Source organism: Episyrphus balteatus, chromosome 1, assembly GCF_945859705.1.
Source record: "Episyrphus balteatus chromosome 1, idEpiBalt1.1, whole genome shotgun sequence".
Lineage (NCBI taxonomy): Eukaryota > Metazoa > Arthropoda > Insecta > Diptera > Syrphidae > Episyrphus > Episyrphus balteatus.
The window spans coordinates 105,729,366-105,754,503 of record NC_079134.1 but is presented as its reverse complement, the minus strand read 5'-3'; the positions used below and the strand labels follow the sequence as shown (position 1 = coordinate 105,754,503).

The following is a 25,138-nucleotide window of genomic DNA, read 5'->3' as shown; positions in this document are numbered from 1 at the left end:
ATAATAATAATAATAATAATAATAATAATAATAATAATAATAATAATAATAATAATAATAATAATAATAATAATAATAATAATAATAATAATAATAATAATAATAATAATAATAATAATAATAATAATAATAATAATAATAATAATAATAATAATAATAATAATAATAATAATAATAATAATAATAATAATAATAATAATAATAATAATAATAATAATAATAATAATAATAATAATAATAATAATAATAATAATAATAATAATAATAATAATAATAATAATAATAATAATAATAATAATAATAATAATAATAATAATAATAATAATAATAATAATAATAATAATAATAATAATAATAATAATAATAATAATAATAATAATAATAATAATAATAATAATAATAATAATAATAATAATAATAATAATAATAATAATAATAATAATAATAATAATAATAATAATAATAATAATAATAATAATAATAATAATAATAATAATAATAATAATAATAATAATAATAATAATAATAATAATAATAATAATAATAATAATAATAATAATAATAATAATAATAATAATAATAATAATAATAATAATAATAATAATAATAATAATAATAATAATAATAATAATAATAATAATAATAATAATAATAATAATAATAATAATAATAATAATAATAATAATAATAATAATAATAATAATAATAATAATAATAATAATAATAATAATAATAATAATAATAATAATAATAATAATAATAATAATAATAATAATAATAATAATAATAATAATAATAATAATAATAATAATAATAATAATAATAATAATAATAATAATAATAATAATAATAATAATAATAATAATAATAATAATAATAATAATAATAATAATAATAATAATAATAATAATAATAATAATAATAATAATAATAATAATAATAATAATAATAATAATAATAATAATAATAATAATAATAATAATAATAATAATAATAATAATAATAATAATAATAATAATAATAATAATAATAATAATAATAATAATAATAATAATAATAATAATAATAATAATAATAATAATAATAATAATAATAATAATAATAATAATAATAATAATAATAATAATAATAATAATAATAATAATAATAATAATAATAATAATAATAATAATAATAATAATAATAATAATAATAATAATAATAATAATAATAATAATAATAATAATAATAATAATAATAATAATAATAATAATAATAATAATAATAATAATAATAATAATAATAATAATAATAATAATAATAATAATAATAATAATAATAATAATAATAATAATAATAATAATAATAATAATAATAATAATAATAATAATAATAATAATAATAATAATAATAATAATAATAATAATAATAATAATAATAATAATAATAATAATAATAATAATAATAATAATAATAATAATAATAATAATAATAATAATAATAATAATAATAATAATAATAATAATAATAATAATAATAATAATAATAATAATAATAATAATAATAATAATAATAATAATAATAATAATAATAATAATAATAATAATAATAATAATAATAATAATAATAATAATAATAATAATAATAATAATAATAATAATAATAATATAATAATAATAATAATAATAATAATAATAATAATAATAATAATAATAATAATAATAATAATAATAATAATAATAATAATAATAATAATAATAATAATAATAATAATAATAATAATAATAATAATAATAATAATAATAATAATAATAATAATAATAATAATAATAATAATAATAATAATAATAATAATAATAATAATAATAATAATAATAATAATAATAATAATAATAATAATAATAATAATAATAATAATAATAATAATAATAATAATAATAATAATAATAATAATAATAATATAATAATAATAATAATAATAAATAATAATAATAATAATAATAATAATAATAATAATAATAATAATAATAATAATAATAATAATAATAATAATAATAATAATAATAATAATAATAATAATAATAATAATAATAATAATAATAATAATAATAATAATAATAATAATAATAATAATAATAATAATAATAATAATAATAATAATAATAATAATAATAATAATAATAATAATAATAATAATAATAATAATAATAATAATAATAATAATAATAATAATAATAATAATAATAATAATAATAATAATAATAATAATAATAATAATAATAATAATAATAATAATAATAATAATAATAATAATAATAATAATAATAATAATAATAATAATAATAATAATAATAATAATAATAATAATAATAATAATAATAATAATAATAATAATAATAATAATAATAATAATAATAATAATAATAATAATAATAATAATAATAATAATAATAATAATAATAATAATAATAATAATAATAATAATAATAATAATAATAATAATAATAATAATAATAATAATAATAATAATAATAATAATAATAATAATAATAATAATAATAATAATAATAATAATAATAATAATAATAATAATAATAATAATAATAATAATAATAATAATAATAATAATAATAATAATAATAATAATAATAATAATAATAATAATAATAATAATAATAATAATAATAATAATAATAATAATAATAATAATAATAATAATAATAATAATAATAATAATAATAATAATAATAATAATAATAATAATAATAATAATAATAATAATAATAATAATAATAATAATAATAATAATAATAATAATAATAATAATAATAATAATAATAATAATAATAATAATAATAATAATAATAATAATAATAATAATAATAATAATAATAATAATAATAATAATAATAATAATAATAATAATAATAATAATAATAATAATAATAATAATAATAATAATAATAATAATAATAATAATAATAATAATAATAATAATAATAATAATAATAATAATAATAATAATAATAATAATAATAATAATAATAATAATAATAATAATAATAATAATAATAATAATAATAATAATAATAATAATAATAATAATAATAATAATAATAATAATAATAATAATAATAATAATAATAATAATAATAATAATAATAATAATAATAATAATAATAATAATAATAATAATAATAATAATAATAATAATAATAATAATAATAATAATAATAATAATAGGTCTTTTAAATGCAACTGCACGGCACTAGTTAGAAGGAATAGAAAGATAGGAAAGAATTTTTGTTGGTACAGTGAATTGAGAATAAGATGATTATCTCATACAGTAAAAACTTATTTTACAATATATTTCTTATTGCATCTTAATTTAGCTTGCTGCAAGTATACAGATACCAACCACACCGACAATGGCATAGATCAGTATAAAAGAAATGGATGTATTTATAGCATTTTTAATGAAAACATGCAGATAATTAAGAATAATTAACGGAAGCGTAGAATAAGATACAAAAATTAAAATTTAAATAATATAAATCCAATAAATCTTGTAATATTTTTGAGCGGAGTACAATTGAAGAGTGGGGAGTATACAAATACTCCCTTAGTAGTGATTTCGGCAGCCTTGCAAGTAATCCTTCTACGTGCCAAAATAACATTTTTGTTCGGTGCCTAAGCGTTCGAATTTCTGTATCTGGGTTGAAATCGTTAATTTTTTTTTCTTAACCAATTTTAAATCGATTTTCATAAAAAATACCTTCCTATTTATTATTTTAGAATATATTTTTAAAACAACATGTCGTTTTGAAAACATATACTTAAAATTTATGTAGAAGTTGGGTAATTGACGAAAAAAAATTAATTTTTGAACTTTGTCAGCTTTTAAATTCTAGGTAGTTTAACCAAACCACATTTCTTATGGGTCAAAATCAAGGAGGTGGGAAATTTCGATGACCGAATTCTTAAAAAATCAATTTTGTTTTATGATAAAAATTTCATGCTTAAATGTTCGCTTTAGCCATAATTTGTCGGTTTATGAACGGACAGAGCACAAAAATGTATATTTTTCAATTTACCTCAAAACCCGATTTTTGATCCTAATATCACCAAAAAATTAAAATTTCAATCTAACTATATCCCAAAACAAGCTTTCACGAAATGATGGTTAATTGATGTACGCTACTTAAAAATGAAACTTAAACTAGCTGCTAACATACACTTTATATATTTATCCATAAAAATAGTTGTGGAATGATAAATCCATATAATATCAACTTTAAAAACTGCTTGCAGCACCATTTGTACGTTAGATGATTAAAATATTGACACTTTAAGAAATGTTGGTATGATGTGTCATTTTTCTTGGGACAACTTTTATTAATGTTTAAAAAATAACAAAATTTAATTGTTTTGTAAGAGATGTACTAATTTATAAAGAGTATTGTGTCTACGTAGTGTTAAGAAAAGAAATACTCAAAAATAATTGACTTTTATGTGTTTTTAAGCCATTTGATTTTCAGTTTTTGAGTTATGGACATGTCCGGGAACGCTTTTTTTGGGTTTATTAGATTCCATAAAAAAGAAATGGAAACTTTTCTAACCGAAACAAATATATTCTTAGATGCGTGTCTACTATTTTAATTGGTAAATGAGAAAAAAGCTTTAAATAAAAGTTATTTTGATAAAAAAAAATGCCTGGACATCAAATTTTCCACCTCCATGATTTTGACCCTTATACATTGTTAAAAAGGTCTATCTGTAAACTTTAAAGAAATTTAAATGGGTACAAATTTGACAAAGCTAGATTTTTTCAATGGATGAAGGTCCGGAAACCGTTTTTTGCCTCTAACTCCAGATTTTGGGGGTGGTTTTAAATAACATTTTGAAATTTGAAGAAATTTATCTTCCGATAAAATATAACGCATCACCCCAACTGAACTTCCTCTCAGTGGTTTGCCTTCAGTTCCATACTTTACATTTTTACGAAGTTCTCTAAATAAAACAGCTGCGGAGAATTTTTTTTAAATGTAAAACAGTAAAATAAATGAAATTCCATTATTCTATATAACTATGAGTTTTTACTTGCTCTTTACCATAGGCGAATTTTGGAATCGCAAAAAATTCGAACTGCCATACAAAAGATTTAATTTTTTTTTTTTTTTAAATTAAGAAAAATTGCCAAAAAAATAATTTTTGGACCTAAAAATATATTATTTTTTTTTTAATTTGTATTTATAATAAAAAAAAACACCAAAAATTTTGAAAATTTTTTTTTTTGACCAATTTTTTGTTATTAAATTGAATACTTGGTTTGAAGTTTAAAACCAGTCTAAAAATGTTTTTGCACTTTTAAAAATAAAGTGAAAATACGAGTATAACATAAAGCCTAGTACGCATACCTACATGGGTTTGAGTCGAATGAGGTAAAAATTTTATTTCTATCGGTTTCTGTTAGACAGGTATAACGGTTTAAAAACGTTGGACTTATTCCGTTCTTGTTCTTACAACTGACGATTCAATTATGACCGATACAAAACGTGCAGTTCGAAACGATAATGTTATTTTTTAACTGGAGCTGCCCAAAACTGAAATGCGTTCTATTATTCGCCGATATATAAAGCGCATTACTCCTTGGTAGCTTTCGGGTTTCACCCCCAAATGGGTGACACTCGGGGCGGTCTTCTTGTATTTGACTCCTCTACAAGAATTTGTTACTAATTTCACCGCCTTAGTTGTCGTACTATCCCCAAAAATGTGGTTTTCCAGGTTTCAATAACATTATTACTTCTACGACTTTCAATTGGTTTGGAATATATTCTAACCTAAGAGTGGCATTCTTAATACATATAAAGTAGGTTTATTAAACCTTTCCGTGGAAGAATTTTAAGAATTTCCGCAGTAATTAAGTCGTATCCTGGTGCTTTTTTATATTCATATTTATACTGTCATTCAATGCTTGGCCATTGAATGGTTTGAATGTTTCCTCTAGATAATCAGCAAAAACGTTTGCTTTCTCTTTGTCGCTTCTTGCCCATTCATTTTGGTCTTTCATTATCGGAGGTGCTGGAAGCTTTGGTTTTTTTCGCTTTCCATAGAGAGTAGTTAGATTCTTTACCTGCCGTCAAATTTTTTGAGTATGTCTTTTATCTTTTAGGGATATTTAGCGTCTTTGTACCCTGAAATTTCTCTTTAGTAAGGGGTATTGTTCCATGCGGCTTTTTGAACAACATGCACAAAATTATCTACCGCTTTCTCAAGCTCAAGAAGTGTCTGTAGTAATACCCTTAATTCAACATTATCCTCAATATCTTTCTTAAAGCCTTCCCAATTAGTTTTACCGTTTGTTAGCCTAGGTCAGGGATAGCGAACCAATGGCACGCCATGAAATATTTCCGACACGCCACCAACGACATTCCATGACTTTTTTTTTGGAACGATGTTCAGCTCTCAAATAGTTACAAATTGTAATTTTTTTGTATAGAAGGAACTACCATAGTTAACCGCACGTCTGATAATCCTTTGATAAATTTAGCTTGTAAAAATTTGATTGGTGAAAATTGAAGACATTGAAATGCAGCTGAACGAATTTCAATCTAGCTCGATATGGACTAAAAAATTCTTCAAAACGACGAAGAATGCAATCACATCTAAATTAATGGATCAATTCCCGATACATATAGCTGCTTGAAAGAAAGTGTTGGCGTTTGCTATCTTGACAATAATTTTTTTTCCTACAGTGTGAGCGTGTGAGGTCTTATTTTTCGAAATTAATAACATTAAGGATACTCTTAGAAACATGTTTTCAAATTAATCCAGTTCAGCTTGCATTTCAAATAAATGAATTTTTACGTTTACAAATAAAATGCTGCGTAGTTTCAAATTATTTATTTTTGTTTCTAGTAATCACTAAAAAGCTAGATCGAAACTGTATGGCACGCCAAAGGTTCGCCATTCCTGGCCTAGTAGGTGGTATTTCAACTTTAACAAGACTTTCGCTCATAGTGAGAATAACGGGAGAGTGGTCAGAGAAAAGATCAAAGCATTCCGTTATTTTAATTCGATTTGACGGTATTCCTCTGACTATAAAGAAATCAATCGGACCAGGTATTTTCGAGGTATCTGCCGGCCAATAAGTTGGTTTTCCAGTAGAATGGAAGTCGCAATTATTTTCCATACCGGCTTCGTATAACGCTCGGCCTTTTTGAGATATGCATCTAGAACCCCAAAACGTATGCTTTGCATTTAAGTCGCCGCCGATAATAAAAGTTGGACTAAGTAGTTTTAGCAAGTTTGAAAATTCATTTTTATCAATTTTGTACCGCGGAGGCAGTATGTAGATGAGATATTATGCTTAGTTTCAACTTGCACACTTATAAGTTGTATCGATTCAAGCTCAAGCTTAAGACCTATCGAGTGTTTAATACAATACAATCTTTTATATATAATGATGCTCCGCCTCTTGCTTTGTTTGACGGATGAATTGCGTGGTAATCTAGAAAACCTTATATTGAAATTTGATTCCTTTTTAACATGGGTTTCTGATATCAAACAAATGTCAATATCTTGTTCCCGTATAACCATTTCTAGTTCTCCAAGTCTCTGCCATAATCCATTGGCATTCCACGTAATAATTTTAAGGTTTTCCATCATGTTTTAAAATCTTCAATTTTAGCTAGCCTATCACATATTCTATTATTAACCCTCTGTAGACACACCTCTTTTTTGTGACGTGATATGCACACGGGTGCGAATTTGGTTTGTACTTTTTCATGTCGATAGAACTTTTTTCGGTCTCAATATTTTAAAGAGAATCATGCATGGAATTGATGTAGAATTTTCCGAGGAATTTGAATATTGTATTTACAATTCCAAAAAAACTATTTTTACCGTTATAAAGGGACTTTTTTGTGACCACTTTTTTGAAAAATCCTTATTTTTTATTTTTGTCTTGCCAAATTCGCACCCTTGTGCCGAAAAAGGGTTAAACTTGACCTGATCCTCAAATTTTGACAAAATTAAAGCCAGGCAGTGAGAAATTGCGTCAGGTTCAGGATGTAGCTGCCGCTTCGGCGTATGAGTTTACACTACTTTTTTCTGAAGACATCTTTGATGTTGATGGCGTTGCATTCTCTTTGCCGGTACTGGGTCTAATGTATTTGCCCTTTTAGGTGTCTTCGAAATTGGTTTTTCTGTTTGCTTCGTTGGTTTTCTTTGTGCGTGAGTTTTTTCTCGGCGTTTCTGTAGCTCTTTGGCTACTTTACAGCCTCTATAGCTTGCCGGGTGACTTCCATTGCAATTAATGCACTTCGCTGGACTTCTTACAGTCTGCAGTTAAATGTTTTCCCGCGCACCTAAGTTCTTTTTTGCAATAGGTTTGCGTATGGTTGAAACCTTGACAGCGTTTACACTGAGGTACTTGCTTAGTACGGTTTCTTAGAGGTTCGATCTTAACAACGAGGTTAAGTATTGTTTTAATTTTGTAGATTTCCTCTAGTTTTTCTGTTTTATCAAACGTGAGTATAAATAGTGAGAGGCCACGTTGTACCACGACTGTTTCTTTGTCTTTTTGTTGTTTTTCCTTCTTGACGATGTTTTCAGCATTTAAAATCTTATAATTTTGTTCTTTAAGATCACTGATGACATCATTTTTTTGGCATGAGGAGTGTAAGCCCCTCGCCACGACCGACGCACAGTGGCCCATTTAGGCAAAAGTGCTTGCAATATTCATTTTTCAGGTGGGTCTATAATGAAAAACTTTTTCGATCACTGGACGATGATTTTACGTGATAACATCGTCAGAAAACAGGTTGTGTGCTTTTGTTTGAAATGAGTCAATTGAAGCGTTTACTTATTTCAAACAATCATAATTTACAAGAAAAAGCTAAAAAAAAATACCTTTTTTATTTTCTCATTATACCTATGTATTAATTTTTTTATTTTAAAAGCTTACAAAAAAATTATGCGATTTAAAAGCCAAGTATTTCTTCTTAAGAATAAAACCATTTTTAAATTTTTACAATGCTCAAAAAGTTTAAAAATAATTTATGGAAACAATCATTTTCATCAAAAAAAGTAAAAAAAAAAATATGAATATATGATTTTTAACAACTTGTTTCTTCCGTTATTCAGTCAAAACTCACTAAACGATTCCAAGTTTTTGCACAAGTATGCATAAACCTACATGTCCTATAAGTTTGAGATTTTTTGAACGCTCCAAAAAAAAGCTAAAAATCAAAAATTACCCAAAAATACCCCTAAAAAACAAGGTGTTTTTCAAAAATTCATATTTCGAAACGCAGAGTGTTGGAAAAAAATCCGTATCAGACGCCTAATTTTTTTTGCTCATCTTTTACCTGGCATCTTTAGAATTGTCAAAAAAAAATTTCCTTTACCCAAAATCATCATTTTGTCATATCCCTAGCACGTGTACAACGTTCAAACAAAACGTTATAGCTTAGTTTCAAAATTTTTTAGAATTTTTTATTAAATGCAGCTATCTAAAGAAAAAAATCAATTCTCTATGACTTCGCGTTTAGATTTTAGCCCAAATTTCATCTTTCCGTTTTACCCCTGTTTACCCTATTAAATGACGGAATTTTTAAAAATCCTTCATTTGGATTAAGTTTTAGGTTATTATCTTTCAAATAAGCTATAGAAGATTTTTGTATCTCTAATAGTTTATTTTTAATTTTGAATTGAAATTTTTTGCCGCACTGCGAAAGTGCGAGAGTGTAACGTTAGAAAATGACGTCACTTTTTTGTGGTGGCTGCCATGGTTCATCGATTTATAAGACGTTATCACGTCAAAAAAATAAAAAAATTATTTTTTAATTGTTTAATTTAATGTTTTTTGAAACACTATTTTTTGCACACTTTTTCGACTTCAAATTGCATAGAAAAAAAAATTCCTACGTAATCAAACCAAGCTCAGCTGATTCAAAATCCTTATATATTTCTTAGTAAAAATCCAAAAGCTCAGCTGCGTCATTTTGCATACAACTGAGCTAGAGCGATTTGATTTGATAAGGTCAGTCATTTTTTCGACATTTTTTTTCATGTGTGAAAATAAAATCTTGGAAAATTAGAGTTCTTTGTTTTGTGTGTGGTGGATTTCAATAACATGATTTTTTTATTTAAAAGGAAAAAACATTTTTTATGTATATTTACTACCTAATTTTTTTGAAAGGGTTTTATAGCTAATTTCTCTTAAACCTCTTATAAAAAACTTTTTATTAATTATGCATTTGTTTTTGGGTAGATATCATTATATTCCATTCAGGTACTTTATTTGATAAGTGCTTTTTACAGGATTTAAGAATTTTCTAATATTTTAATACACAGTACACTAGACTGGGCCAAAAAAAAAATATTTGTTTTTTGAAAGTTACTTCGAAAATCTTGTTCAGGATGATGAAAAAAAAAATTGGTGAAAATTTGAGCCGTTAAAAATAATTTTAAGAGGTCTATCATCGGTGTTTTTTATTTTTATACATGATATGATGTGTTACAACAGAACTGCTAGCCGATCAAAATAAAAAAAATTTCTGTTTATTTTTTCTTATATAAAATTAAATTTCCTACAAAAAAGATCCAATTGAAAATTTTCGTCAGACGAGCAGTATTCGAGTAATTAAGCTTTTTAAATCGAAGTGTTTTTTCAATTTGACTGTTTCACTTTGGAATTTTGTGATGAGCAAATAAGTGAATAGAAAAATAAAGCCACGACAGATTCTTATAGGAAATTTAATTCTCTACAAAAAAGGTCTCCTAGTAATTTTCCCTAAATTGAGTTCTAAAGAAGTTATTCACGATTTAAATCGAGAAAAAAATTAAAAAATCAATTTTCAATTTCAAAATTTTCTAATTCACTGAAAATCCAATATTTTCAAATTAGCAAGAAGTTTTCTTGTAGGGACTTAAACGTTCTATAAAAAGTTCCCTGGCAGCTTAATTGCTTTAACCGTTTAGAAGATAATCGTATTCAAATCGCAATGCATACTTGTCATAAGAAAACTATTGAAATCAGTGGGCATTGGTTTTGATACAAATATCTTCTTAACGGTTAAAGCAATTAATTTGCTGCCAGGGAACTTTTTATAGAACGTTTAAGTCCCTACAAGAAAACATCTTGCTAATTTGAAAATATTGGATTTTCAGTGAATTAGAAAATTTTGAAATTGAAAATTGATTTTTTAGTTTTTTTCTCGATTTAAATCGTGAATAACTTCTTTATAACTCAATTTAGGGAAAATTACTAGGAGACCTTTTTTGTAGAGAATTAAGGTCCATTTTCTTCACTCGGAGTTGAACAAAACTTGAGAATTTTTATATTAAAAATTCTCAAGTTATGTTCAACTCCGAGTGAAGAAAATGGACCTAAATTTCCTATAAGAATCTGTCGTGGTTTTATTTTTCTATTCACTTATTTGCTCATCACAAAATTCCAAAGTGAAACAGTCAAATTGAAAAAACACTTCGATTTAAAAAGCTTAATTACTCGAATACGGCTCGTCTGACGAAAATTTTCAATTAGATCTTTTTTGTATAAAATTTAATTATATATAAGAAAAAATGAACAGAAATTTTTTTTACTTTGATCGTCTAGCAGTTCTGTTGTAAAACATCATATCATGTATAAAAATAAAAAACACCGATGATAGACCTCTTAAAATTTTTTTTAACGGCTCAAATTTTCACCAAATTTTTTTTTTCATCATCCTGAACAAGATTTTCGAAGTAACTTTCAAAAAAAAAATATTTTTTTTTTTGGCCCAGTCTACAGTACACATAATAAGGTAATATATTCCGAACGTTGTCAAAATTTGTTTGTCAAAAATGGGCACCAATCTGTCAGGTCGGCCTTTAATTTTTATATTTCAATCGCAGTAAACAGGAAATTTGTTTTTGTTTTAATTTATAAAATGTCATTTAAAAATATTATAAATTGAAAAATAACAAATTTTCTTCGTGTTTCATCGCGGAAAATGGTAAATAATTGTACAGATATCAAAATACGTGCAAAGTTTCAAGGATTCGGCAGAATGAAGACCTTTTTAACATGCTTGCAACCTCATCGGATACACTTATTTCTTCCTTAAGACATGTAAGAAACCAAAAAGATCTGAAAGAACAATACTCTCCAGAAATGATGAGTTTATTACAAATTACCCCGGACTTAGATGATAGTTTTAAAGAAATCTAGTGTTTTTTATATGTTAATTTGTTACTCTTATCTTTTTCCACTGTTTGACTTGTAATATATCACTGAAGTACATTATTAATGTACTCTTCTATAAAGAAAAATAAAAAAATTGCATAAAAATCAAAAACAAACAAAAATACTTTTCTCCCCACTGTTTCACTCGAATTGGTACTTTCCTTTTTCCCCACTTTGTCACTTAACTCAGATTACTTCAGAAATTGATTTTTGACGATTGTATATCAAAATACCATTATGTTTACAACCTTATCTAAAACTTCTTACTTTAACACCAAATTCTGAAACACTCTGTAAAGTGTGTTTCATAGCCTTGGAAATTTCCATCAAGATAAAAAAAAATTGTGGCGATATCATTATTTGTTTAGAAGATATTAATTTTGCAAGCAAAAAAGTCAAAATGGGCCACTGTGCGACGCGTAGAGGTCTTTCCGATTTGTTTTCGTATGTGTACCACTCTACTTTTTCTTCGTTTAGTCTTTGCGAAAGGAGACGATAGTTATCGGAGTCTTTTACACAAACTTGCCACTTGTTTTTATTAAGCGAGATAACTTTAAAATTCGTCGGTGGTAACGCCTTTAAAATAGTTTGTAATTTATTGAACTCCGCAACTCCGACAACATTAATCGGTGGCGGTGGCCTTATTTTAACAGGTTTTTCTTTGTTATTTTTATCATTTTGTTTATTTACTTCTACATTCGCTTCTTCCGTTTCGGAAGAGGATGCATCCTCTGGTAAGGACAAAGCTTTGCGTTTTTTAGTACGTCTTTTTGAGAATCTTTTCGTTTCACGTTCTAGCTCTTCTTCCTATGTTTTATACTCTTGAAAATCCACTTGCTGTGGAGTTTCTTTTGATTCTATATCTGTTTTAGTTTTTTTTTCAACATATCATTTTCTTTGCGAAGAAGATCGATTTCTTGCTGTGCTTTCTTTAGGGCTTCATTTTCATTTCTTAGAAATTTTATTTCTTCTTTCAACTCTTGATAGAGTTGCAATGTTTCGTCGAGCCTTTGACGAAGATCTTTATTGTCTTTTACAAGACTTTCTACTTTCTCTGAGTCTTCTTTTGCACACTCTGGCGGTTTGGGCGGACTCTTTTGCCCGGATGCACTCGATTTTGGTGGTGGTGATCGAGTTATCATGGGTATCGAGTTATCATGGCTTTTGAAAGAATGGTAACTAAACTGAGATTTTGAAAAAAAAAAAAAAAAAGAATTATTAAACAAAATTTTAACATGTCGTTTTTAAAACTTTTTCGTAATATAAAATACATTTTTTTTCAAATATTTTTGGTCACATTTATTATGATTTGAAATTATAAAAGGAATTGTCAATATGTATTACGGTTTATGAAAAAAATTTAAAAGTATTTCATTTTCGAAGAACTTTTTTTAATAGAAGTTTTGAAAAAAAATTTAACTTATTTTTTTATTAAAGTTCAACATCTAAATATAAAATTATTTTTTATTCATTTAATAACTCTTACTGTTGAAAGTTAAATAGCAAAAATTTAAAGTTCTCATTTACCAAAGTCTCCGCGAAAATCAATTATTTCAATGCAAAAATTGAAATTGAAATAATTTTTAATTTTTTTTTTTCAAAACTGTAATATATATTACCTTTTCCTCTTCGGAATTCAACTGATAATATTTATGGCCAAAATTTTTTTTAAATAAATTCATATTTTATTAAAAAAAATTTGGAAAAAAGTCATTTAAATTTTTTTAATAACATTTTTTTTTGTAAATTCAGAGTTTGAGGACCATTTTTTCAAAAACTCTTATTTAAATTTAGTGGATTTAAATTTAAGAAATAAGAATGAGCTTCTGGCTTTTTAAAAATGTATTTTAAAATATTGTGGTTGTGGGTGTTGCCGTTGTTTTCAAAATATTTTTTTTTGTGTTTGAAGTCAGATTGTGAGAAAATTGAATTTATCTCTTAAACGATGGAAGATTGTCCCTTACTCCCTTATACTTTTTTCCTTAAATTACCTAGAGACTCTTTTGCTATCATTTGTTTCATGAAATTTAAGCAAAAGAATGGTTTTGTTCTTAAAAAAATTAATTTAAATTTAAAAAAAAAACAATACGGCAACATCGGCAATTTTTAATCTATAGACTTAAAGTATTTTTAATTACCTTGAAAAAAAAAAAATGGTCAAAATCAGAGCTGTTCGGCCGGGTTCCCTAATAATTTGCTACTGTGTGCTGACAATTCGCTCAAAGCTAGTTATCTAAAACTGTATATTTTATTATTGTTTTAATTTTATTTCTATTTTGCGGTCAACAAGGATCTTAAAAACAAAAAATAATACACTCTCTAGGTTTTTGGCACATTTCTCCTGAATCACCCTGTATAAGTAGAATTTGGAAAATAAGCATATGTTTATGTTCGTCTAGTAGCCCAGTAATTTTAGTCATTTTTAAGCCCAATCTGCGGAAAAATTCCTACTGGGCTGAATTTTGGTATACAGCTTAATGACGGCTTTGTTATGAAGGTGTGAAAAATCGACATTAATATCGTGTCCGCGTTAAGAGTTATAGGGGTCAAAAGGTCACGAAAAGTTTTTCGCAAATATCTCGCGACCTATTGATCGGAGGTCATCAGAGGTTATATAAAAATTGATGGTCGTGAAACAACATATGCCCAGCACATTTTTCTGTAAGATGAACCGTTTCGCGAGTAGAGCGCTAAGAAGGTGACTAGATTGCACTCACATACGAAAAAATACATATTTTTGGTTTATTTTGCTCGATTTTTGAGGTTTTTATCGAAGTAGCTTAAATTTTTTTAGTTTTATTAACTTATCTTATTTCGTAAATACGGATTAACTAAAAAAAATAAAAATGTACACATTGGGATAAAAAATATTATGCAAAAGGGGAACCACGTTTTTTGGAAATGTTGTATATTTCCCTTTTTTGTACAATAAGTGCCTTCATTATTAAGAACACACTTTTTAAACATGGTTCAATTTTAGTTTTGAGCTTGGTATAAACCTTAAATTACCATTAAGCTATTTCAGCAGCTAATTTTGTACTGTTATAAGGTATTCTGCAACTTTTCTCTTGAGAAGCTCCAAACGACATTTTCTATGGAATTCATGTTTGGAAAATTTGATAACAAGCTCAAAACTAAAGTTGAACCATGTTTAAAAAGTGTGTTCTTAATAATGAAGGCACTTATTGTACAAAAAAGGAAAATATACAACATTTCCAAAAAACGTGGTTCCCCTTTTGCATAATATTTTTTATCCCAATGTGTACATTTTTATTTTTTTTAGTTAATCCGTATTTACGAAATAAGATAAGTTAATAAAACTAAAAAAATTTAAGCTACTTCGATAAAAACCTCAAAAATCGAGCAAAATAAACCAAAAATATGTATTTTTTCGTATGTGAGTGCAATCTAGTCACCTTCTTAGCGCTCTACTCGCGAAACGGTTCATCTTTCAGAAAAATGTGCTGGGCATATGTTGTAGATAATTTCACGACCATCAATTTTTATATAACCTCTGATGACCTCCGATCAATAGGTCGCGAGATATTTGCGAAAAACTTTTCGTGACCTTTTGACCCCTATAACTCTTAACGCGGACACGACATCAATGTTGATTTTTCACATCTTTATAACAAAGCCGTCATTAAGCTGTATACCAAAATTCAGCCCAGTAGGAATTTTTCCGCAGATAAAACTTAAAATTACTGGACTATAATTTCAGATATAACTTTTTTATTTTCAATTTTAAAAGAAAAAGTACCTTAATGAAAATTGCAGAGAAATCAATCATCTTTTTAAACTTTTTATTAATATTGCATACATCTTTATTATCATATTAATATCAATAAATTTTAATTTAGTACGTTGTGACAACTGTGTGCCTTAAAGCTGGACTATCGACGAATTCTTGGACATGGCTAACACACTGTTCTATTTGGGGATCAATTATTTTGTGGTTTATTTTCATTGTTGCCTATAGTAATATTTGGCCTACTGTGCCGTTTGCTGCTGTTTTCCGTGGAATGGATAGAATATTGCTTTCTTCACCAGTCTTTTGGATGGGATTATTCATGATACCAGTTGCAACATTGCTGGTCGATGTTGTTTTCAAACTGTATGTTTCGTTAATCCCAAAACATATGAGATTAATGACTATTTCATTATATTTTTCAGAGTTCATAACACAGTTTTTAAGTCACTAACAGAAGCGGTTAGAGAATCAGAAATCAAACAACGTGACCCTGGACATGTTATGCGAGAATCAAGATCATCGTGAGTAAACCTAATTATTATTATTTTGAGTGAAGGTTTTTGTGTTTAATTATACTAAATTGTGGTCCAAGTTGTTATTTAACCTATCATTTTCATACATTCATTTTTGTATCGTTGTTGAAAGTTGCAAGTTGAAATTTTATTTGAATAACTTCAAATTTTCTAAAATATGGTGTTTGTCATTTATTGTAAACATTAGGTCTGGTCGTTGTTGCCTGCTCCAGGGCACTCTGAGTCATGTCAATCAACTGTCAAAAAAATCAGAGTTACTCGGGTTTTCATTTTACATCGAACACCTTAGAGCTTAAGTTTCATCAGCTGATTTTTGATTTGAAAATTTATGTATATATTTAAATTCTTATTTTGTGAATTTCGTTAAAAATCTTATATTTAGGCCGTGTATGAACTAGGTTTAATATTTAACATCTGTTAAATTTTTTATACTATTGAGGTAAATAAAAAAAATTTCAGCTGTAAATTGTCTGAATTGGGATAAATTTTAGACTTGACTAAATAATTTGTAAGCTACAAAACAAAAGAATCAATGGTGCTAAAAACTTTTATAAATCTTTACAATACACAAATTTCCAACACAAGTTGTTCTGTGAATTTTATTTTTGATTCTCATGCATTTTTTTCATTATCATTTAAGTGAAATATATCAAAGAATATTATTTTTCCCTTGATATACACTCATAATGTTTTATTTCGTTCTCAATTTCCATTCTTTATTTTCAGTTTTTGATTATTTATTAAAAAAAATAGCTTATCCTTCTATGAAAAATTTAACCTTTAAAGAGCCCGAGTCCATAAAAGTTTTGACAGCGGAAAATTTGTTTATTCGCCTCAATAGTGTCAAAAATTTATCAGAGGTTAAATATTTAACCCAATTCACACACGGCCTTACCTTCGGCTTCGATGTCAACAGCAGCCGCCACTGCAATCCATGCGTTATTTTGGAATCAAGTTCCTAAGTGGAAAAACTATTTTTAAATAATAAAAAAAATCCCCTAATTTTTTCAGATTTTTATTTTGACGCTAGAGGGTTAAAGTTTTTTCTCATTTGAAATAGGTATACCAATGTTGTCTTATTAGGCCATTTTTGTAGATATAGCTTAATAATTATTGTAAAAATTTTTGATGAGGGACTATTCTATATTAAACTACCTTTATAATGGTATAAACAATTTTTCTAGGACTAGGGGTTTAGTCAGGACATGCATGTCTTTTTTGGGTATTATTTTATTTTTCAAAACAAAAAGACATACTTGTCCTGACTAAACCCCTAGTCCTAGAAAAATGGTTTATACCTTTTTGAAAAGGGTGTTTAATATAGAATAGAACCTCATCAAACATTTTTACATTTTGGCTATACCTCAACAAACACCTATTTCAAATGAGAAGAAACTTTAACTTGGGGTGCCATCTAGCGTCAAAATAAAAATCTGAAAAAATTGGTGGATTTCTTTTTATTATTAAGAAACAGTTTTTCCACTTACGAACTTGATTCTCGAAAAAAAACCTAAATAACGAACGCCCTAATATGTATAATACATGGATGGTCTTTGATGGCTTCAATCAATGCTTCTTCAAACATTTGAATAAAAAATATTTGTTTTAATTTATAAAAAGTTTAATAAAATGCTACTCACCTTAAAAAATTCTAGGTAATTTGTTGAAAAATATATTTCTGCAAATGTGTAAACAACAAATTACATGTTTAATGACAACGCAACGTTAATATAAAAAACTTGAAATATGTGTATTCGATGACAGTGCGTTAAATTATTCATCGTTCTTTTTATGGCTAAGTTTTTAAAATAACCTAATATAAAATAATATAATATAAATAAACTAATAAATAGTTTATTGGGACAATTGGGTTGGAACCGAATAGACAATGGGTTTCTTGTAGTAGTTGTATTCACCGACGCAGTGCTGGACTGTTCTAGGCAAAAAAGTACATTTTTTTGTTGTTCATTGAGTTTTTTTCTGTGCTGAACTGTACTAGTTTGCTGTTCATTGACAAATCTAGAACAGTTTAGAACAGGATTTTCTGTTCTTGCTTTTGAGTCAGATCAGGTTAGAACAGATTCGTGAGCTGTCATTTTTTGTTTTTGTTTTGATTTAATTGTGCGAATATTTCTCGGGTGTTCGTGGTTTTTATAACTAATAAATAATTTTTAATTATATTTTTCACAGTAAAATTACAAAAAAAAAAAAGAAAAAATAAACGAGAAACGATAAAGAAAAATTCATATAATTTACAATTTGTTTGTTTTTTTGTTTATTTTGACAAACTGACGTTTAAATGACTGTTTTCACGAAACTGTGTTGTGCTGTCCTGTTCTGATCTAGCAAAATCCTCGTTGAACATACTTAGTGAAATTATTTTAGGGTTCTGCTCTTAAATAAAAATATTAAAGCAGAAACACAATCACGCTTTGCCAGACGCGTCATCACGTTACGTTGAGAAATCCTCAAAGAGCCCTTCTGTCACTTTGACTTCGAACAGCTGATTGAAATATAAAATCTACTGTATATAAATATATATAAATATATATAAATAAAAAAAAAACACAGTCACTCACAAAATTTTTGGGCCAAGTCTTTATCTTGATTTAAATGTGGAAAAATGAAGAAGGATATTAATGTGTTTACAAAATGCATAGAAATTTGTTTATTCTTTAATCCTATAGTTATAAAAACAAAACCAATCAAAATAAATTGTATTTAACAATAAAACTCAGTCTACAACATCATTAAATAATTTTTGTTTTTAATACTTAAATTGTTTTGATTTCAAATATCTCGATGTCGTTTTTTTGTGCAAAATCTATATAGGGAAATTAAAAAAACACCTAGTTTTGCAATAGGTAATTTATTTTTTTTATTCACATTTGGCGCAATAATTATGTGGGTGACTGTAACTATGTCTGATAAATGTCAGAAAGCAAGCAAAAGTTCAGTCTGGTTGAACTTTTGCTCGCTTTCTTACGTTTCCTTACGTTTGTCAAAAAAGCGTACGTAGAAAAAGCGTCATTGTGGGAGGTTATACAGATTTCGTATGGTTGAACTTTTGGCAGTTGTCAAAATCGACCTCAAAGCATGATTGTGTTTCTGCTTTTACGATCGTCATAGTTGTTTTGCAAACCTTTTATATTCCATTGAAGAATACTGAGAACCATATTTTTCTGAGCCAGTTTACACGAGATTTTGTTGCGTCGGGCCATTGTATATCAATTCCATAGCTTTTAAGAAACTAAAAACTTGCACAATATTTGTTTCTTATAACCGAGTGTTTCTTATACGGATATAAGAAAAAAGTTTCTTATACAAATATACCTACCCAGTACTAACAAAAACTTATCCTCGCTTAAATATTTAATCCAATTATGTAACTATTATGTAGCTACTTTATATTTTTCACAGATTTCTTTTGTATTTTTTCCCGATTTAATTTTAAGTGAAATATTAGGTCTGTTTGGGTTCTTTTTGTACAAAAATATGAAACCTGTCAAATTTTGAGGAGTGGGGATGAAATCCTCTCAGAGAAAGAAAAATTGTCCAAAAGTACCCAAACGCTTTTTGTTCAAACTTTTCTGCTTCCAAAAAAGTAAACAAAGAAAAAAAAAATAAACAAACGAAAAGTATCAAAACATTTTTTTTTCAAACAATTTTTTATAATTTTTTCTTCAAATATTAATATATTTTAAGCATTTAACCACTAAAACTTAATAAATTAAAATAAAAACACAAACAAATCCACACCGCTGTTTTTAGTTTGTTTCTTTTTTTTTCATCAAAAAATCTAAACAACACCAATTGAAAAAAAAAATAATAAAGAAACAAAAAACATCAAAACACTTTTTTTATAATTTTTACTTCGAATATTATAATATATTTTGATCACAAAGCCACTAAAACGCAATAAATTAAAATTAAAAAACAAGAAAAAACCACACCGCCATGTTTATAGCTTGTTTTGTTTATGTTGTGCGACAAGACCGAATATGTAAAACAGAGAAAGCAATACCTTTTGACAGATTTCAGATTTTTGTCCGACGAAATTTTTTGGGCAGAAAATCACAAGAAGGGGAAATTATTTTCTCTCTCGCGGCCATCTTTTTTGTGAAAAAATGCTCAATTTAAGAGTACCCAAACAGGAATTGGGTTAAAAAAGTTGAAAAAAGTAAAAATATTTCTGTTTTAGGCAGTACCCAAACAGACCTATTATTTCGCAAAGGTAAACACAGTAGATATAGACAGAACACAAACACAACAAATTGCACACTGAATAACGGGGTATACTAAAACAAAATCATTAAAGTTCAAATAATAACTTAACAAAAATATCAAGTTTTAAGACACTAGTTCTAAGCCAAAATTAAAATAGAAAACACCATCTAACATTTCCAAAACTTTATTTATATCGTTAATAAATAACTGAAGAAGAATTCTCCATTAAAATTTTTTTAGATTTCTATCACAACACTTCGATATCGCATATACCGCAATAACCTTACCAAAATACTTCGCATTCAATTAAAAAGGAGGTAAATGTAACAGTTAACTTTGAACTCATTTTTAACAAGACACGATCGAAAAACAAAAAATTGACACATGTTTATTTTGCACCCACTTTGCCAACATTTTTGATTTCATTTTTGATTTTCAGAAAATCGACTTATGACCAGGTGTTTACTGCAAATACTCCTATGTGCGCTCGCTGGATTGGACACCGATTTTCGGTGTCAGTCACGGAGCTAGTAAAATCAAAAGATTTAGATATTTTGTGTCGGTGTCTCAATCGGTGTGATGTCTATAGGGATGCGCATAGCCGTAGCTAATATTTCATTTCGGGGGGGGGGGTTAGCTCAGACCAAACAAAATTTTTTTAAGAATCACAATACTTTGTATCAACTAAATGTAACTGCAGTCGATTCTTAATAGTGCTAAAGCAAATGGTCATTAGAACTGTGTCAAAGCGAAAAACTTGTCAATATCCTTTTCAAGTATTCGTAGTTAAAAGTTTAAAATAGTTCTGCTTACCGTAAACGAATTGAAAAATGGCCGAATATTCAGCGGCATGTCTAGTTTAAATTGGTACAAAGAGCGAATAAGTTGGTTGATATAAATTGCTAGCGTTAGCGAGCAAGAGAATTTTTGTGAAGAAACAAATTTTAACCATCCATAGGCTTTATACAAAAAACATAAAACAGTTATAAATTATTCTACGATAATCTATTTATATGAATAATTCACTTTACATACATTTATGGTGCAAATAAAGCGTATTCACATGTGAAAGGAAAGGGTCTCTGAATGGTTATAAAAATATCTTTTGCACAATTTTACACAGCAGTACATTATTGTTTTTATTTGTTTTTTATTAACTAAGACTTATTTTCTCACTATTTAATTCTATAAAAGTTTTTGCAATTGTGTTTAAGAATGATTTTAAAGGGTTTTTGAAGGGAGCGGTAGGATTGATCGCAAACTAAAATCTCTTATAACAAAATCTCGCGTTTTTGCAAAAATCACGCAAAGCATTTCTAACATCTCACATAACAAAATCTCGCACTTTCAAAATTCTGCATATTAAAATCTCGCATTTTAGAAAAAATCTCGCAAGTTCATTAAATTCTTGCTATATCAAAATCTCGCATCAGAAGAATTAGTTTAGAGGGGAGCGGTACGATTGATCGCAAACTAAAATCTCTTATAACAAAATCTCGCATTTTTGCAAAAATCACTCAAAGCAAAATTTCGCATTTTTAACATCTCACATAACAAAATCTCGCACTTTCAAAATTCTGCATATTAAAATCTCGCATTTTAGAAAAAATCTCGCAAGTTCATTAAATTCTTGCTATATCAAAATCTCGCATTAGAAGAATTAGTTTAGAGCGTAAAGTATCTTAAATTTAAATTGCTTTTTTGGCAGCAAAATGTATAAGCAACAGATTAAATGAAAAGGGAAGGTCGAATACAACAAATTCACATGCATTAAGTCCTTTTGACTCCAACATTCAACGGTTGACACTGAACACTATAAAAAACATAGGCATAGGCGCCTAACAGTTAACAAACCTTTTCCTTTTCTATTTATCTCTTCAAAACAAAACGAAAAAAGATAAGAGGGAGGTTGTGGGCTTTCCTAAGCTAGCAATATCATGTAGGTTTATAATCTCGCATTGAAATAAAATATTTATTAATTCGCGCGCGCGAATTAATATATATTTTATTTCAATGCGAGATTATAAATTTCGAGATTTTAGTTTGCGAGATTTTAATGTTGCGAGATTTTGGTAAACGAGATTTTGAAATTGCGAGATTTCGATAAAAAAGATTTCATAATGCGAGATTTTAAGATGCGAGGTTTTAAGAACAAGATTTTAAAATGCGGTCAATCGTACCCAACCCGTTTAGAGCGTAAAGTATCTTAAAGGACCCACACATTTTGTATGGGAAGTGGCCCTCGGTGAAATTGTCTGAAATTTTAGTATGTTGTTCTCTTGAAGCCCTTGATCAAAAGTCGATATGGGCAGAAAGTCGATAAATGGACAGTTTTTAAAATAACGGGTTTTTTCCAATGACTATCTCAAACCTTTTAAAAGAGATAGTAACTCTCTATAATGTGTTTTGCACTATTTTTTAGTGGAATTCATAAGTTTTTAGGGTCGATGAAACTAAATCCGAAGTCCTTTTTGCCCCATCACGTCAGGTTTTCAAGACAACCTCAAAAAATATTACAGCCTCAAAAAAAAAAAAAAATTGTTTGATCTTGGAGTGCGACTATGTTTATTATATATGTTTCGGGTCGCTAAAACCAGATTCGAAGTCTATTTGGCCCTATCACGTCAGGTGTTCGATACAACCTCAAAAAAGATGTTCGTTTCTTTTTTGATGTTATCTCGAAAACCTGACGTGATAGGGCAAAATAGACTTCGTTTTAGCGACCCGAAACACATATATTTAGCACTGTCGCACTCCCAGTTCAAACAAAAAATTTTTTTGGGGCTGTGACATTTTTTGATGTTATCTTGAAAACCTGACGTGATGGGGCAAAATAGACTTCGGATTCGGTTTCAGCAACCCTAAAAACCTTTGAACTCCACTAAAAAACAGCGCAAAACACAATATAGAGAGTTACTATCCCTTTTAAAAGGTTTGAGATAGTCATCGGAAAAAAACCCGTTATTTTAAAAACTGTCCATTTTTCGACTTTCTGCCCATATCGACTTTTGATCAAGGTCTTCAAGAGAACGGGAACCCGTCAAAAGTGTGAAAACAAAAAGTGTTCACGACTTTTAGTATTAGGTAGGAAAATATGAACAGATAAAAGTACTCAAGGAAAAAAGTATGCGCGACAAAAGTTCGAAAAATGGAAAACTATTATTTTGACTGGGTTTTGATCTGGCAATAGTTATAAAGAGAAATGAGAATTTGCGAAAACAAATGTGGCGATGGACAATTCTGATTGGTCAAAAAAGAATAAATAGACGAATTTATTGTTAGATAGGGCTGGGGTCTCAGAAAAAAGAGAGTATATAGATATTCATAAGGATAGGAGGTCTAAATTTAATTTTCAGTCTCGCAGCTGCGTAGAGGAGATGGAGAGTTCTATACCCCTTCGTTTAGGCGTGGCTTAGCTTGGAAAAAACATTATTAAAAATCAACGGTTATACTCACAACGACGTGCTATCACTTCTTGTAAATAATAAACTAACTACCTAAATAAATAACAATATATTGGCCGCGGGACGTCCACCTTCAATACAAATACTCCACTCTCCCTAATTAAAAAAATAATCGAGCGCACTCTTAACCTTGCCTCGCTCATCGCAGCTGCGAGACTGAAAATTAAATTTAGACCTCCTATCCTTATGAATATCTATATACTCTCTTTTTTTCTGAGACCCCAGCCCTATCTAACAATAAATTCGTCTATTTATTCTTTTTTGACCAATCAGAATTGTCCACCGCCACATTTGTTTTCGCAAATTCTCATTTCTCTTTGTAACTATTGCCAGATCAAAACCCAGTCAAAATAATAGTTTTCCATTTTTCGAACTTTTGTCGCGCATACTTTTTCTTTGAATAATTTTATCTGTTCATACTTTCCTACCTAATACTAAAAGTCGTGAATACTTTCTGTTTTCACACTTTTGTTACAGATTCCAAGAGAACAACATACTAAGACTAAAGCTATGATTACACGGTCAACGAAATCGGTCAACGCGTTGACTCTCTGACGTAAAAATGACGTCACAATCTGTCCCAATAGTGTCACGTCGTGTGATCGTCAACGAAAACTGCTGTCATTGCGTTGACGGGTACGATGACTCTCGCGTTGACACACATTTTTGGGTCATCGCATTGACTATTTTCGATGTCCGTGTAATCTCTCTGTCAATGCCCTTGGGACGCGTTGACAGGGTTTTAGGACTGGGTGTCATCGCAATGACCCTGTCCCAGCGTTGACGGGGCAGATTTTAATACCGTGTCATCGTTTCAGAATGACATTGTTTTTTGTATAGAAATGTGATGAAAGTTTAATTGGGAACATTTTTTGTAGGGCGATTTTTTGAATGATGTACCGTTTTAGAGGGAGGGGGTTCTCATTTCATCATTTCACCTTTTTGTTTT

At 26.9% G+C, this 25,138-nt stretch overlaps 1 protein-coding gene across 7 annotated transcripts in view; it reads left to right on the top strand.

The window, feature by feature from the left end:
* LOC129906451 (probable phospholipid-transporting ATPase IA) overlaps positions 1-25,138 on the top strand; it is a 371,220-nt gene that overhangs the window by 222,710 nt on the left and 123,372 nt on the right. For all 7 annotated transcript variants that reach the window (XM_055982238.1, XM_055982234.1, XM_055982236.1 and 4 more), the window contains 2 exons: positions 16,075-16,328; positions 16,388-16,486. In XM_055982238.1, coding sequence (XP_055838213.1) covers positions 16,075-16,328; positions 16,388-16,486 — 353 coding nt within the window. The remainder of the gene's footprint in view (positions 1-16,074; positions 16,329-16,387; positions 16,487-25,138) is intronic.